At 35.3% G+C, this 17,648-nt stretch overlaps 2 protein-coding genes across 2 annotated transcripts in view; one reads left to right on the top strand and one right to left on the bottom strand.

Annotated features, from left to right (window-relative positions):
• The window catches only part of LOC107445898 (uncharacterized), a 41,373-nt gene that overhangs the window by 13,262 nt on the left and 10,463 nt on the right, over window positions 1–17,648 (top strand). Inside the window, exon 2 of the mRNA XM_016060386.3 lies at window positions 7,594–8,091. Within this exon, the coding sequence (XP_015915872.1) occupies window positions 7,595–8,091 (497 nt within the window). The 5' untranslated portion in view covers window position 7,594. The remainder of the gene's footprint in view (window positions 1–7,593; window positions 8,092–17,648) is intronic.
• LOC147800897 (uncharacterized) lies at window positions 2,140–2,658 on the bottom strand. The gene has a single exon (XM_087156058.1). It carries the CDS (start codon window positions 2,656–2,658, stop codon window positions 2,140–2,142), a length of 519 nt encoding a protein of 172 aa, XP_087012184.1.

A 17,648-nucleotide genomic window follows, 5' to 3' on the forward strand; every position in this document is an offset into this window, starting at 1 on the left:
ACTTGCCTCTTTCGAGGTTGTTAATACACACACTAGTTCTCGTTGCTTACACAGAGGGCACTGCTCGCATACAAAATTGAACATACCACCCCACATTGCACTGGTTCAACAAGGCAATCATTGTTATACTCAATTCACACATAAGTGACTTCATTAACACTTTTACCCTTTTAACATTTCATACAATTAACCACTGCTATACTCAATAACATAAATCACTAAATGCAATTAACAACACAGTTTATACTGCAATAAACATAAACAAATAGATTTGCATGCTATTATTATCAATTTTAATTTTATACACACATAATTAATTAACCAATTTTATATCAATAAGAACACTAAATATATAACACATTCAATTAATTATAAATTTAATGATCTGGCATTGGTAAAACACATATTTTAGAGATGGCTCTTTTAATAGTATTATGTTGAGTTTTCACTTTCACAACACGAATTTTTTTGTCCTCACCATAATACAGTTGAACAATACTGCCCAATGCCCATTTATAGGTTGGTAAATTTTCTTCAATTATCACTACCAAATCTCCGATTTTAACATTATTTTTTGGGAACATCCATTTGCCTCGTTGTTGCAATTGGTTCAAATAGTTACGACTCCATAATTTCCACATTAATTGAACTACTCTTGTTATTTTTTTCCATTTTTTGAGATTACTTTCTTTATATTTTGTTAAATCTGGCTCTTCAATAGAATTTAAAGATCTGCTTAATAAAAAGTGTGCAGGGGTAAGAACTTCAAAATCGTTATCATTGGCTGATAAGGGACAAAGCGGTCGGGAATTCATAATTCCCTCGATTTGTACAGTAATCGTGTGAAGTTCTTCGTAAGTTAGTTTATCCCTTTTACAATCCTTTTTAGGTGATATTTACACGATTTTATAGCTGCCTCCCAAAGGCCACCAAAGTTGGGAGAACTGGGCGGAATGAATTTCCATTCAATCCCTTCTGCTGCCAAATAAGCAGCTAAACTTTCGTCTGGTTTCCTAACCATTTCATGCAGCTTTTTAATCTCATTGTTAGCCCCCACAAAATTTTTAGCATTGTCTGAAAACAATTTTGCACATTTTCCTCTTCGAGCCGTAAACCTTTTCAACGTGGCAATGAATGCTTCCGATGTTAAATCAGAAACTAACTCGATATGTACAGCCTTAAACACAAAACAAACAAATATACATATATACACTTTATACAAAACAAACAAATATACATATATACACTTTATACGAAACAAACAAATATATATATATACACTTTATACAAATTCCCTTTACGTTGTCCTCTATTGTTAATGAAGAAAGGACCAATGAAATCAACACTTGAACAATTAAATGGATAATCAGGTACAAGCCTTTCTTTTGGCAGGTTGCCCATTAACTGACTTGACACTATTGGTTTTGCTTTAAAACAAGTTATTCAGTTATAGACAATTTTTCTACAAATTGATCGACCACTTAAAGACCAAAACTTTTCACAAATATGATTAAGTAGAGATGCAACTCCTATTATTATTAAAGTTAACTTATTATTCTTGGGTAAAATTACCTGATGCTTCTTATTAAAATTAAATTCTGTATTACCTAAGCGACCACCAACTCTTAAAATGTCATTGTCATCCGAAAAGGGACTAAGAGTTTTTAACTTACTGTTTGATGGTACACTTCCAGATCGTTTAATGCTTTTTATTTCAAAAGAAAATTCTTGTTCCTGAACCTTTTTTACCAGAAAGGTTTCTGCTCTTTCATACTCCCTTGTTGTTAATGGACCTGTTGATTTCTGCTTCGTTTTTACTATCTCCACGAACCTAAACAGAAAACTCACAACACGTAAAATAGTTATATAGTTATTGCTTAAACTAATTAAATCATTTATAAAATTATTAGTAAGGATATTAAGCACAGACGGAAAGTCCTCAAAGTCTCCATTGGTGGAGCTTCTCAGTTCTGAATAGTACTCATCGTGTATCTCACTACAATTTATAGTTCGATTTGGATAGTCATTATCTGTAAGAAACATCGGTCCATTCCACCAAGGGTGGTTATGCAGAAGTTTATCAGGATCAACACCTCGTGAAACTAAGTCTGCAGGATTTTCATCAGTTGGTACATGTCTTCATCGCTGATTAGAAAATAGCTCTTGTATTGTGGCCACTCTGTTTTGGACAAAAGTTTTTAAGTCTATGGGTTCTTTTTGAAGCCACGCTAGAACTATCATAGAGTCTGTCCAAAGGTATATTTCAACAGTTTCTAACTTTAACGCAGCAACAACTCGTTTCACAAGTTTTGACAGAAGAACAGCAGCACATAATTCAAGTCTTGGAATAGTTAGACTTTTTATAGGTGCGACTCTTGATTTGCTTGTTATCAAGCTAACCAAAGTCTCATTCATTGAATTTTTAGATTTACAGTAGACTGCTGCACCATAACATTGCTGAGATGCATCAGCGAAGCCATGGATTTCTACATTTTTTGGAATAGTGATGAAGATGCGTCTTGGAATCTCTATATTGTTGATGCTCTCTAAAGACGCTAGAAATTGATGCCACTCGCGATATTCTTCATCTGGTAAAGAGTCATTCCAGTCCATTTTAATTCTCCACAAACGCTGAAGGAAAATCTTTGCCTTTGCCATTACCGGTGCCAATAGACCAATCGGGTCGAAGAGCTTGGCAATAGTGGACAAAACGTCGCGTTTTGTGTAAGAATTCTCCAAGCAAACCCTTACTTTGAATATAAAAAAAACAATTTAAAATTGGTTTCCGGGATACACCTAAAGTTTTTGTCTCTATTAACGTTGCAAAATTATAATCACATTCAGATTCTGGTGCTAGTTTCACGTGATTGGCGCAGAGATTGTGTAGTGTCATGTCAACACTTTGCAAAATCCCTTTCGCACAAACAGTCATCCATACAAAAATTATTTTGTAAGACGGGAGCAGCCATGGGGAAATTGGTTTGTTCGTCAACTGAGAGCTGTTTAAGCGTTCTTTGCGCTAAGTAAGGTGCGCTTACAGTGCGGTGGAATGTGGATAGTTCGGTAGATAGTTCGTAATACCAAACGATTAGATTGTTTGAAAGATAGTGTAACGGTAGATAGTTCGTATATTTTTGGCGGTTCATCTTCATTTTCACACCAAACGATTCTCTGAAGATTACACTGATTTGGATTGATTAAAATAGTTCGATACATCATTTTGATATCAGCAGTAAAGGCATATGCATATGTGCGGAGCCTTAGCATTTGAGTATATAAGTCCTCCTGAATCACTCCTCCATTATTCTGAATATCATTAAGAGATATTCCCTTATCAGTTACTGAAGAACAATTAAATACAACACGAAGTTTTGTCGTGGACTTTTCTGGACGATAAATTCCATGATGTGTAGCATAATATGTTACTTCTGGTTCAATTTCCTTAGTAACCTAACCTCTCTCATGTGTCCCAGTTTTTCATATTCTTTTAAGAAATCACGATATAAATTTAAATAAATTTCATCTTTAGCTAAGCGATTCCACAGCGATCTGAGACGTTTGAGGGCTGTATCTTTTGAGTTTCCTAAGCATGAGGGATCTTTCTTTAGTGGCATTGAAACAACATATTTCCCTTCCCTAGTTCTAAAATCAGTATCCGCAAAGTGTTTCCCGCTAATTAAATTTTCTTTACTCTTTGTTATTGTTTCCTCGACATTTTCTATTTGCCAGAATTTTTCTAGTGTTTTATTTAAGTCCTCATCACGAAACAAACCGCAGTGAACCTTTGGTTCATTTATTGAATCCAAATTTCCGGTCACTACATACCCAAATACGCTATTGACCAAAAGCAATTGCGAATTTTTTATTTTAATTCTTTCCGACTTTATCAACTCGTAAAATATATTTGCACCCAATAATAAATCTATTTTTCCCGGAATATTAAAAGTGTCATCTGCTAATCCCACGAGATTTGAAAAATCGACATTTATATTTAAATCTTTATTCGGAATAAATTCTGTGATTTTTTTAACTATGAGCATATCTAATTCTCTTTCAAATGATTTGTTTTTATTTGAAATCGCTACTTTAACACACCCATTTACCATCATAGAAGCATCGTTTAAACAAGAAATCAATGTATTTATTTTTTCACTCTTAAGTTGCAATTTATTAGCACATTCATTTGAAATCAGACAGGTTTCACTACCAGAATCCAGTAACGCTCTACACATCTGCCATTCCGAATATTTATCCTTTACGAGGATTAATGCACTACTTAATAAGCATTTGTTTTTAAAACACGCGGTCGCCACAATTTGTGTAGTGTCTACTCTCGGAACGAATGATTTAGCACTTACTACATTAAACGTGGTTGCTTGTGATTTATTTTGATCGTTAATTGGCGCCATATTGGGAGTGGAGGAATTGTTTTTAATTTCTCTCGGATAATGTAAAAGTTTGTGATGAGCCTTTTTACATAGAAAGCAGTTTCTCATTCTGCATATATTAACTTCACATCTGGGGGAAAAGCACTTAAAACAAAGTCTATTATTTTTTACAAACTCTACTCTTTCGTGTACAGACATTCTTTTGAATTGTGGGCAAAATTGCAAAGCATGAGACTCATTGTTTTTACATAATACACAGTTCTCATTTATTATTTCAGATAAAAATACATTTGTTGCTCCTTTCTGTACACTCGAATTATTAACTCTAGTTTGTTTATTAAATTCATAACGCTTAGTATTTCCACTGAAAGATTTCGAAAATGTTTCATTTTTGTTTTTGCCTTTCGAAGATAAATAAATATCTCACTCACGCCCCAATTCATGTGGTTTAATATACTTTTCTCCCTGTTTTACACTAATATGAGTCATCAATTCTCTATCGAGAGTACTCATTATTTTATCCGATACTATTAACTCACAGACGGATTTAAAATCATTTACATCACGTAATTGACAATAATATTCAAACGTCGCTCTTAGCCTTGACGCAAATTGTACATAATTCTCTGAACTTATTTTTTGTGCTCTTTGGAATTTATTAAAGCATTCTTGTGGTGTAGGGGAAAATTCTTTTAGCATTAAATCTTTGAGTTTATCGTAATTAGTTAACTCTTCTTCGGAAATGTGAACCATTAAATTGTTAGCTCTCTCACCTAAAATATTTAAAAGAATTTCGCGTTTAAATTCTTCGGGAGCCTCTTTTGTTTTGAATGCTTTTTCCAGCGACTGAAAAAATAAATTATACGATTCTACTCGTGAGGGTACAGGTATAGTTAAGGTTTTTACCGATTTTAATAAAGTTTCGATATTAATATTATTCGGATTCTCAGAAACACTTTCTTTTGCGATTACGGAATTATGCGGTAACTCTTTTTGAACATTAGCTAGCGCTAATTGTTTTTCTAATTGCGCTAATTTAATTCTCTCAAGTTCTAATTTAGATTCACTATCGGCTAATTTAATTCGCTCAAATTCTAATTTGGATTCACTATCGGACTTTTTATTTTTTACTTCCTCTATAGCAGGGGTAGGCAACGCGGCGCCCGCGGGCGCCATGGCGCCCCCGATCGATTTTTAATGCGCCCTCGCTGGACTAATGTAAATGTATGATAGTAAGAGCGATTTACTTAACTCTTGTCAAACGGCGATATACAGCAAGTAGTCAGTTGAGTTTAGGATTGTGCATGATTATCTGTAAAATATGCGCCCTCGGTGATTTTCAAATTTAGTATTGCGCCCTTGAGGACAAACAGGTTGCCGACCCCTGCTCTATAGCATAATCCAGTGCGCATTTAAATAGCTGTTGATCTGTTTTATAAACTTCGTTATTTTCAATTAAAGTTTTTAAATCGGCAATTTTTGCACCCTCCGGTACAGTTAAGTTTAATTCTTCTGCGACGAGTCTTAATTCGTCTTTCTTTAATTTAGTCAAAGACATGTTTATAGTTTAATTCACCTAAATATAAATTTAACTTTCACCTACCTTCTCAGATCGCTGTTAGACGCACTTGAGTTTCAGTTTCGATTCTCGATCGTACACGTACACGTTTCACTGAATCTTTTACACTAATTTCAGCTTAATTTTCACAAAATTTTGCTGTCCATAGATCGCTTACCCTCTCAGGCTCGGATAAGGACCATGTTATTTTACTTAACACCAGACTCAAAACACATATTAATGCAGCGGACTGTTATTTTATTTGCACATCGAATTCACACACTTGCCTCTTTCGAGGTTGTTAATACACACACTAGTTCTCGTTGCTTACACAGAGGGCGCTGCTCGCATACAAAACTGAACAAATAAAATTAGCCGGAACACGAAAATATTGTAATTTATTTTTGTTATTATGTTTCCAAACGTTTCGGCATAAAAATGTGAAATTATTTTACTTTGACTACAATAATAATTAAAATTATCTGCTTTTCACTCATTAAAAGCAGAAATAAGAACCCAGGATGTTCTTATCTATCGATTTTCGCAAGACTGGCTTAAAAATAAAAAAAAAACATAGATACCACCACCACCACCACAAAATAAATAAAATAAAAAAATTTCATGCAATAAAGTACCTACTTCTCTAAAAACTGTTATTTGACCTTAATAAGATTTGTCCTCCGGGATGTTTCCCAGAACGTCGCCAATAGCCCATTGTGCAGCTCTAGTGCGACGTAAATTAACAACAACAATAATAAGATTTGTTTGAGTATGAGAAAAACACCGTATTCCGTTCGTATGGCGTCATACAAACGGAATTTTTTTAGTACGTCCGTTCGTATTTAGTTCTGTTTTGAAATGTAATTGAACGGTTCCATGAAAACAAAGAAATTTTTTTTTTTTACTCATTTAAGTTCAGTATTTATTAAATCAAAAACGGTCAAATTATTATTTGTTTCGTGTAAAAATTCTAAGTTTTTCTGTAATGGAAACAATTCGGATTAAGACTTTTTTTTTTCTGGCTGCTGTTTGCAAACAGAAGTTTAAAAAAAATTGACTGAAAGTTTAGCTAACTGTAATGTTCATTGTTTTTATTCAATTCAATTTTTAACTCTCCGAAACTTCTTAATTGTTGTACGCACCCATTAAAAAATAATAATTGCTTCTGTGCCTTCATTTGACGCTAAAGTTGAATATTTTAATTTTAAAGGTAAGTTTTCTACAGCGGATAATACACATCTAATACCACTTACACATTCAGAGAAAGTAATGAAACTGTTTACACAACACAGATAGGTGTTGAACTAGTTAGTGGTTTTCATTGATTTGATTTAAAATGATTTTTGCTTTACTCGATAATGAAAAATCTATAATTTTATATTAAATTGAAATAATGTGTATCGTTTTGTAAAGTTCTGAATTTTTTAGAAAAAAAAATCAGAGCAAGATATCTAATAAAACCTTATATTAAATAATACTTATTTTCAAAAGTATGGAAAAATCCAAGATGATAATTTTTATTATTTTCAATACATATTTTAAAAGTATTAAGCGAATGAAAATTTCATATTGAAGCTCAGAAATAATTACTCGAAACTAAAAGCAACTAGATGGCTAATATATATAAAATGATGATTTCTTTTTCAGAATGAAAATTTTCATTGTGACACTTCTGTTGGTGGCTTCAGCATTTGCGCTGCCAAATCAGGAAGAAAAAACGGCAAGAGCTGCTAGATTCGACGAAAGAAAATTCAGTAACAACAAACACGCATCCTTGACATCAAATGATTTAGATAGCAACAAAAAACAAGTCTCTCAGTTTTTAACCTCAAAGAATGTCATCAGAACTCTTGTAAAACTCATCTTTGGTAATGATGAAGAAAGTGCCGCAACATCCAAGCAAATCCTGAATATTTTTGTGAGTGTTCTGGATATGCTTAAAAACACATTAGGGCAAAGAGCACGTTCTTCTAAAGGTGTTGTTTTAAGTGATGCAGCAACAGCTAGTGCGTCGCTTTTAAAAGGATACATCCGTGCCTTTTTGACAAACAACAGTAGTTGTGTACAAAAGTATTTGTGTGAAGCTAGTAAAGAAGCTGTAAGTGATGGACATGAAGTAGGATATCTCATTGCTCAAGTTGGAGGGTAAGCATTTTATTTCACAAATTCGGAAACTTTTCCAAAATTATCTCAGATTCAAAGAAAAAAAATTCTTAGTTACCAAATGTAGAGAGAAATTTTTTTTTTTTGCTCACTGAAGAAAAAAAACTTGCTTTCAAAATCGATCCATGTTGATAAAAATTGTATCCCATGATGCATTTTTAGAATAATCCCTTACACCAATTGGCTGACTTTTTTTTATAAAATTATTTTATTTAAGTAATTCAATGAAAAGAAATGTTAACTAAGTAATATTTTATTCTATCAATTTATTCAAAAACACTGAAACATTTATACTTAAATATTCCATTTTCTTTTCGTGTCTTTAGTCGTCACTTTAAGACACAATGATAATTTTTTTTCTTTTTAAATTTGAATTCTAAATTAAAACTCTTTTAAGAAACAAATCATTTTCCAGCCATAATGTTTAGCATTTAGTTAAAGTAACCCTTTAAATTCTCTTCGTTTCCAGTAGAATCTGCAATTTTTGAAACCCCTCAATGAATGGAATAGAAAATTTTTTTACAGTCATATATATATATATATACACTGGTTATCATAAATTAAGGAAAAATCACAAAAATAGCGATAACTCTTTCAAAAGTAAGCCAAACCGTGCAAAATTTGCATATGTTGTCCACTAAGAGTAGCTGAGTAAAATTGCAATATGCAAATTAGTGGCGCTGCACTCGGCTTACGTCATCTGCCTGGAGCATAAAAGTCCAAGTTTGAGAGAAAGCACACAAATTTTACTGTGATTGCGACATTGAAAATCTGAGATAGCCAATTCGTAATAATGACCTCTAGGCATCATTTGCCTGAAGAACTACGATGGAGAGCCATCGGGAGACTAGAGGCAGGGCAGAGTCAATCAGAAGTGGCCAGATGGCTAAATGTGAGTCCATCTGTGGTTCATAGACTTTGGAGGCAATTTCAAACCACAGATTCGGCATCTAGGAGGTTCAGTCAAGGACGGCCAACTGTTACGACCAGTGCCGATGACCGATATTTGACATTAAGTGCACGCAGGAATAGAACCGCTACTCCGACACATCTTAGATCCTCTCTTGCTGCAGCCACCGGAAGGTTGGTGTCAACGTCAACTGTGCGCAGAAGGCTCCACGAAGGTGGTCTGTATGCGAGACGACCAGCCATTTGCGTGCCGCTCACATCACGCCATAGGAGAGACCGTTTGCAGTGGGCCCGACAACATGTCCACTGGACGTCAGATCAATGGAGGCCTGTTCTCTTTACGGATGAGTCCAGGTTTAGTCTAGAAAGTGACAGTAGACGTTATTTGATATGGAGAGAACCTGGGACCCGTTATCATCCATCAAACATCCGTGAAAGAGATGCATACGGAAGAGGCAGTGTCTGTGTTTGGGGAGGCATATCCTTAGGAGGGCGCACATACCTCCATGTCTTTCCAAGGGGAACCGTGAATGCTCAGGTTTATCGAGACAACATCCTTGATGCTTATGTGCGCCCATATGCCGGGGCAATTGGTGATTGCTTCCTGTTACAGGACGATAATGCAAGACCACACAGAGCTCGCATTGTTGATGATTATCTTCAACAGGAAACAATTACTCGCATGGAGTGGCCAGCTCGATCCCCGGACTTGAATCCTATCGAGCACGTTTGGGATGCTCTAGGGAGGCGTGTATCTGCCATCAATCCGCCCCCTCAGACCCTTGCCACGCTTGCAACTGCTTTACAAGAGCAATGGCTCTCACTTCCTATTGAACTGATAGACCGCATAATTGAAAGCATCACACATCGCTGTTTGTGCTGTATTGCTTCTAGAGGCAATCATATTCCATATTAAAGGTACTTTTTCTATTGCAAACCGATACTTCCAATTTGTTTATTTTATACATGTGCTAATTTCTATACTACTATTAATGTCTGATAATTTCTTTTTATGTTGTTTAATACCTTACTATGTGTTGTATATTGTGGGTAAGTTTCATAAAATTCCATGTGTAATTTCTTGAGTTATCGCGATTTTTGTGAATTTTCCTTAATTTATGATAACCAGTGTATATATATATATAGTTAATAATTTATAAATAAATTAAGTACTATTCTTCTTCTTCAGCACGACAGCCCCTTACAGACCTTGACTGCCTCAACCACACGTAGCCTCTAACGCCTCCTGTCCATGGCGACTTTTTCCCAGTTGTTTATCTTTAATACTTTTAGATATTTAGCAGTGTCATCCAGCCATCTAGTTGGAGGTCTTCTTCTAGCCCGAGATCCCGAAGGATTTTCAAAGATGGCAATTCAGACTGCATTATTTTCTGTGCCTCTTCAGATATGGCCAAGTCATCTTAATCTATTGCTTCGGATGATCTGCACTATCTGTGGCTGTCCATAGAGTCTATATAATTCAAAGTTGTATCTGATTCGCCAACAGCCTCTTTCCTGTGCTGGGCCAAAAATATTTCTAAGGATTTTCCTTTCAAAAACACCAAGAGTACGCTGAGTGTCTGCGTTTAGTGTCCATGTTTCACTCGCATAGAGCAATACAGGTAGAATAAGAGTCTCATAAATTTTAATTTTAGTTTTTCGACTGATTAGGCTTGATCTTAATTGCTTTCTTAGTCCAAAGAAACACTTGTTTGCCATTTTAACTCTGTTGTCTAATTCTGTTTTTATGCTGTTTTGGTCATTGATCATTGTTCCAAGGTATTTGAATTCATTAACCTTTTCAAAGGTGTAACCATTTATGAATAAAGGATCATGATTTACAGTTGTGGCTGGAGATTCCATAAATTCAGTTTTATTTTCATTGATGGTAAGGCCCATATTTGTGGCAGAAGTTTCAAGAGCCAGAAAGGCCTCTCTCACAGCTCTCTCTGACCTTCCTACGACATCGATGTCATCGGCATATGCCAGTAACTGAACTGATCTATTCTAAAGGGTGCCTTTTCGGTCTAATCCACTATTTCTGATCCATTTCTCCAGAGCTAGATTAAAGAGTAGACAGACGCGGGATTCCCCTTGACGCAGGCCTCTCTCTGTTGAAAATGTTTTCGATAATTGATTTTGAATTTTAACCCTGCATCATATATTGCTTAGTATAGCTCTGGTTAAGTTAATGAGTTTAGTAGGGATCCCAAATTCGGCCATTGTTTCCAGTAGTTTATCTCTCTTTATGTTGTCGTAAGCAACTTTAAAGTCTATAAATAAATTAAAAGTTTTGATATTATATTCCTTAGTTTTTTCTAAAATTTGCTTTAGGGTGTGAATTTGATCTATAGTAGATCTTTGTGATCTAAAACCACATTGGTAGTCTCCAATTATTTTGTCGGTAAAAGAGAGAAGTCTTGCAAAAAGCAAGTTGGAGAATATTTTATATGCCGTATTGAGGAGTGTAATGCCCCTATAGTTACGACATTCAAGTTGGTCTCCTTTCTTAAATATGGGGCAAATGGAGCTTTCTTCCCATTCAATGGACAATTTTTGCTTATCCCAAATTTTAACCATGATATAGATGGCGTTAAGAAGCTCTGGTTCATCAGTTTTTAGTAACTCAGATGGTATACAGTCGGGACCAGCCGACCCATTGTTGTTAAGTTTTTCAATAGCTATGACAACCTCATCTAGAGATGGTGGGGGAATGTCTACATGTCGAACTGGGTTCAGTTCTTCAGGGCTGTTCTCTAAGTTGAGAGTCTCATTTTTTGCTTCAAGCAAATCTTGAAAGTAGCATTTCCAAACTTTAAGCACGTGATGAAGTTCGCTCACAAGTTCTCCATTTTTATTTCTGCAGGTGATAGATTTTAGCTTAAATTCTCTTCTCATATTATTTACTAGTTTATAGAACCTCTTACATTCTTTTTGGTTATTTCGGCTTTCCAGGAGTTTCAGAGATTCCTCTAGATATGCTCTTTTCTTTTCCTTATGTAATTTCTTTTCTGTTTTCCTCAGATTCTGTTTTCCTGTATTTTTCCTCATAACTTCTGATATAATGTTTTTGGATAATCAGTCGGTAGGCTTTGTTTTTTTCTCAGTAGCTTTTCTGCAATCGTCATCAAACCACTCTCTTCTGGTACTACTTTCTAAGCATGGCATGGTTTTACGTGCTGATTTTAAAATGATTTCCTTAACTGAGTTCCAATCGAAGATGCTATTTGAATTTTCTTTTTCCAGTTCAATGGATCTAGATAGTTTGCACTTGAATTCTTTAAGGATGCTGGGATCATTTAATTTAGCGATGTCTAGTTTAAGAATGGTGTTTTTCTTCTTAGAGAAAAATTTCTTACATAACCCAAGTCTAACTTTGGAGATGACCAGAATATGGTCGATGTCTACATTTGCTCCTCTGTAGCTTCTCACAGCTAACACATTGCTACGATGTCTTGTATCTACAAGTACATGGTCTATTTGATTAAAGGTTAAACTGTCTGGGGATCGCCAGGTGTACTTGTGTATTTTCTTATGTGGGAATGCTGCACTAGAAATAAACATATTCTCTGAAACAGCAAAATCAAAAAGTCTCTGTCCGTTTCTGTTAGTCTCAGGGTGTAGGCTTTCAGCAGAAGCATGGGATCTAATAAATTGTTCTCTTCCAACCTTAGCATTGAAGTTTCTAAGAACCAGCTTTACATCCTGGACAGGGCATGAATCGTAACACTTCATAAGTAGGTCATAAAATAGGTCTTTTTCCTCCTCGTCTTTGTTTTCTGTTGGTGCATGGGCGCAGATCAATGTGATATTGTAATGTCTTCTCCTGATTCTGATTTTGCATGCTTATGGCCTGAAAATCAATAACTAAGTTTCTCAGTTTTTTGTTTACGATGAATCCGACACCAAACTGGTGGGATTTTTCTTGGCAGCTATAGTAAACTCTGCAATCCTTCCTATCCAAAATGCCTTGTCCCAGCAATCTGATCTCCTGGATCGCTAGGATATCAATATCATAGTTGACAAGTACTTCAATTAAGTTTTTCAGGGCACCTCCTTTATACAGGGTGCGAACATTCCAAGTGCCAATTTTCAAGTCCTTTTCCGTTCCAAGTCGTTTGGGTTGAGCCCTGCCAGTTTCCACGTATTGTTGAGGTTTCTGAACTGGAAGTTTTTTTTACAGAGTGGGGTAGTTGGCCCCACGCCAAACCCCCAACTTGGAGGACCAGGGTGTTCCTCTTTGTCTGGTGTCTCCCCTCCGACCTGTCCGGCTTGGGTGACCCTGCAGTAGCTAAGCTACCGCCGGCATAGCTCTCGGGATCGACAACACACACAAACTACACCACCACTATTACACACACTGGATTAAGTACTATTGCAATCACTATTTCGAACAATATTATTGTCATACTATAGTTTATAGTGGACTTATTGTTGGCTCCGCAGTCATTTCACAGTTCGTCTGTGTGCATATTTTTCGTAATATACTACGACACACTAAGTACCACGTAAAATTTAAATGTCTCTTGATAAAAACAAACTACCTCTAAAAATACTTTTATATCAAAATACTTTATTTTTAATTGTCTAAAAGAATTAAATGAATTTGATGGACGAAATATACCATCACAATTCAAACCTATAGCATGAGTACACAATCATAAAATGATTTAGTACAAACATTACCTCTAAAGGAATTAATTTATTAGGAGTCTTTTTTTATATTCGATGAACATTTCGTTTTAACGTGATTCAAATCAAACGCGATTTGGATAATGATAAAACGAAAAGTAATAAAATGTGATAAAAACTAGCGTAAATTTATAATAAAACAGCAATTAATAATTTCAATGAAAAAGCGATTCAAATAAAAAAGATTTTTCAATTTTTCGCCAATTAAAACAAAAAAGCCATTCCTTTGCAATTGAGGGAATTATTATACCATCCTGCCATATCTGGGTGATAAAATAGTAATAAACTCTTATAAAACTCGCAAATTTGGCGTGATTTTTCCATCGAAATGAAAATTATCAAAATAAACTAATAATTGTCAGTTTTTACAAATTTTTATAAGTCCAGGTGGAAAGACAAAGATCCTCAGATAAAACAGAGGTAATTTTAAGAAGCAATGACATTTTCTCATACTATAAATTGGCAGCTATTTTCTAAGGGATCAGAAGGCTTTGTGGGGGATGCTTTAGAATAAATTTTCATCCGTTGTTTACTCTTTTGAATAAAGACTAGACTGGAAGGGTACGGTGTAGCAATTATTTTAATGTTATAAATACTATTTTTTATGCAAATAGCTTTTTTTTTTTAAATCTCATAATAAATTATTTCATTAAAAAAAAAAATTTTTTTTTTGAAAAAAAAAAAAGAAACATTTCTAGTTTCCTACTTATTGATGGACACCGGAAGAGGAAGGAGGTTTAAGCCCTAAATTCTTCCCGATTTTGTATGCCACTGCTGGCTGATATCAAAGTTAAATGGTCCGTAATTTTGCGTAGAAGCATTTATCTCCTTGTAGACAGTACAGACTTTTTCAATCATGTATTTCAAAAGCCTTTCACCAAGGTCAACTGCTTGATCACGTGGTATAGGATTATTCATTCGTATACCCTTATACGGGACTACCAACTACTATGCTTTTTTTGTAAAATATTTTACAGAATGGTACAGTTAAAAGCTTAAGCTTTCAGAACTAAGGTTTATTTTGCAAACGTTTTAAAAGCCTCATCCACGAGAGAATAGGAACTAAGAGAAGTTTTATATTAACTTTTGAATCACTCACATGTAGTGGTGGGGAAAATAACCTTAAAACAAATTATCATATATTAAAGCATAAACTTTCCTACCACTTAAAGAAATTTTCCCACATAGCCTACAAAGTTGGCAGCTCTGCTAATATAATGCATCGAATTTCAACTTGCTTGCTAATTTTATATTAACAATAATTTTATTTTAATTTAACAACTTTCTTTTTTTTTTTTTTGTTGCAATATTTAAGAAATTTATAATGACTTTATTATTGGTGAAGTTGGACTTTAAAGTGACAAGTTTGCAATGGAAAGTTTATTTTATAAAGAATGTATAAAAAAAGTTCTAGTTATGTGTCAATCCATGTGAATGCGAAATTTATTTGATTAATTGAATACTGAAGGTTTCTTTTCACTTGGCACAATTGTCTTTATTTAGAGAAGAAAAATATTTTCGTATACGAAAAATATTTCATCAAGCTCGATTCTAAAATATTTCATTTAAATTATATATATATTTATTTATCTAGCCATGAAAATATAAAAAAAACCTCGAATTTTTACTGCTCACATTGATACAGTCCCCTGTGTATTCAGTAGATTAAAAGATTAACACGACGTGGCATGGATTCGATCAATGTGTGAAGTAGTGCTGGAGATAATTGACACCATGAATCCTGCAGGGCTGTCCATAAACCAGAAGGAGTAAGAGGAGGTGGGGATATCTTCTGAACATCACGTTGCAAGGCATCTCAAATATGTTCAATAATGATCATGTCTGGGGACTTTGGTGGATTTCCGATACTCACGGTATACTTGTGAAATGGTAGTACGTGAAAATCCAAATTTCATGGCTATCTCGGAGATATTATGTCCCATCTCCCGTGTGCCGACTATAACACCACGTTCAAACTCACTTAAATCTGTATAACCTGGCATTGTAGCAGCAGTAACCGATCTAAGAATTGTGCTGGTCTTGGTGGTTGTTCAGGGTGCCTGAGGCCGGAACGGCCCTTTACCCCTTCATCGTGTGATGTGGGTCCATGAGGTAATTCCTTGAGGTTAGAAGTAGAACGAATTTTAAAATTTAAAATAGATGAAAGCATACATCATTGGAGTAGGGCATGAGTTGAGGTGTGATGATCATCGTTGAGATGGGGTGGCCCCGTTTAGTAGAGATTGAAGTAGGCTTGTCACTTTTAGATTTTTAAGGAGCTCCTGCAGTTCTTTCACAAGTGAGACTAGGCGATGAGCTGTAGATGCAGGTGTGTCCTTGGTCTGTTGTCTCTTTCGACAGGGGCGGGCCTCACACCCAGTGAAATTGGAGGTGTGGTTCCCGTCGCAGTTACAGCATTTGGCGGGAGAATTTCTGTCCTTTTCGCATTGGTATGAATAATGGAAATCTGCACATTTCATGCATCTTGGCTGGTTGGTACAGGATTGCTGAGTATGGCCGTAGCCCTGGCATCGAAAACACTGTAACGGCCGTCGGCCGCCACGAAATCTCTCGGTGCTAATGGAAATCTGCTTGATACTCGAGATGGAGTATATCTTCTGCTGATTGGCCAGTGGAGTGATGACGAGGAAAAGGGGGAGGAGCCTATAGGCTCCGCCCACCCTCTTCTTGAACTGGATAACTCTATGGGAATTGATGCCTAATTTCTCTATTTCTAGAGAAATATCTTCAATTTTGAAGTCATCTGGAAGCCCTAGGATGAGGATTTTTGCAGACTTGAGTGGCTGTTCTTCCTTGGGTTCCGATGCTGTGACTGTAGTGGGCTCAGGCACTGGGAGGGAAACAGGAGTAGAAGGGCTGTTAGTAGGCTTTGCAGTGGTTCCATGAGCTTGCTTCTTCTTCTTCCATTTTCTCCTCTTGGCTGATGGTTCTTTGTTGTTTTGGGTCTGGGGCTCGGTTTCTGAGGCCGAGGCCTCTTCATTAAGCTCCGAGTTGTTTTCAATGCTGTTATCCGGTACTGGAGAATTCGTTTCAGGAGTTGTTTCTATCTCTGAGGATTCCTTCGGCTTTTCAGGTTGGTTTAGCATGACTGTTTCCATAGGCATGATTTCTTTATCAGGCTCCTCAGGGAATAGTTCATTTCTTCTGATGGTGAGAGCTCTCACTTGAAATTCACAGATGTAAGGTGGCTTGTGTTCCTCGGTTATTTGCCGTTGCATAGCAGCTTTACTTTTCTCAATTTGTCTATCAATGGCTTCCTTAGTGACGCAATGACTAGCAAATGTAGAGCAGAACTCCAAACGCTCTTCGTCTGTTTCCAGCATATCGAATCTTGCACTAGGAGTGGGTTGCATTATTTAGTTCTACACAACAGAAAAAGGAATTAAATTTTATAAATACATCTAAAAATAATTTTTCGATTTGCAAAATTCCTATTAACTCAACGAATAAGAATGTTGAGAACGATATAAACATTACTGTTTTTTTAATAAATAATAAAAAAAGTGCATTAGAATTGCTTTTCATTTTGCATTATTTTTATTTATTTATTTATTTTGATTCTTTAGCTTTAGCGAAACAAAAACGTCTAGATACTCGCTGAATTTATGTGGCTATTAAAATAAATTACATTAAGTGAAATTTTAAGTCTAAGCTCGTAGATTAAAGCGATGATGATGGATAGACATATATCAATGAACTAGAATCGTGAAAGTGTTGCCTCGTTTTCGGCGATACCGAGTGATTAACCTGAAATTTTTTCACCCATTTTTAGTTTAAAAATTTGTTTTATTAAAAATGTACAATGCATTAATTTTGCTATTTTAGAATTCTTTGCAAACACTGACAAATAGTTCGTAGAAATAAGAAGAAAAATTAACAATAATCATACTCTGTAAATACTACATTGCAGAAAGAGG

Source organism: Parasteatoda tepidariorum, chromosome 12 (assembly GCF_982258835.1).
Source record: "Parasteatoda tepidariorum strain Cologne lab strain chromosome 12, Ptep-v5.0, whole genome shotgun sequence".
NCBI classification, from domain to species: domain Eukaryota; kingdom Metazoa; phylum Arthropoda; class Arachnida; order Araneae; family Theridiidae; genus Parasteatoda; species Parasteatoda tepidariorum.

Excerpts from the sequence above, each read along its gene's own strand:
- LOC147800897 (XM_087156058.1), bottom strand. The coding sequence starts at position 2,658 with ATGGCAAAGGCAAAGATTTTCCTTCAGCGTTTGTGGAGAATTAAAATG.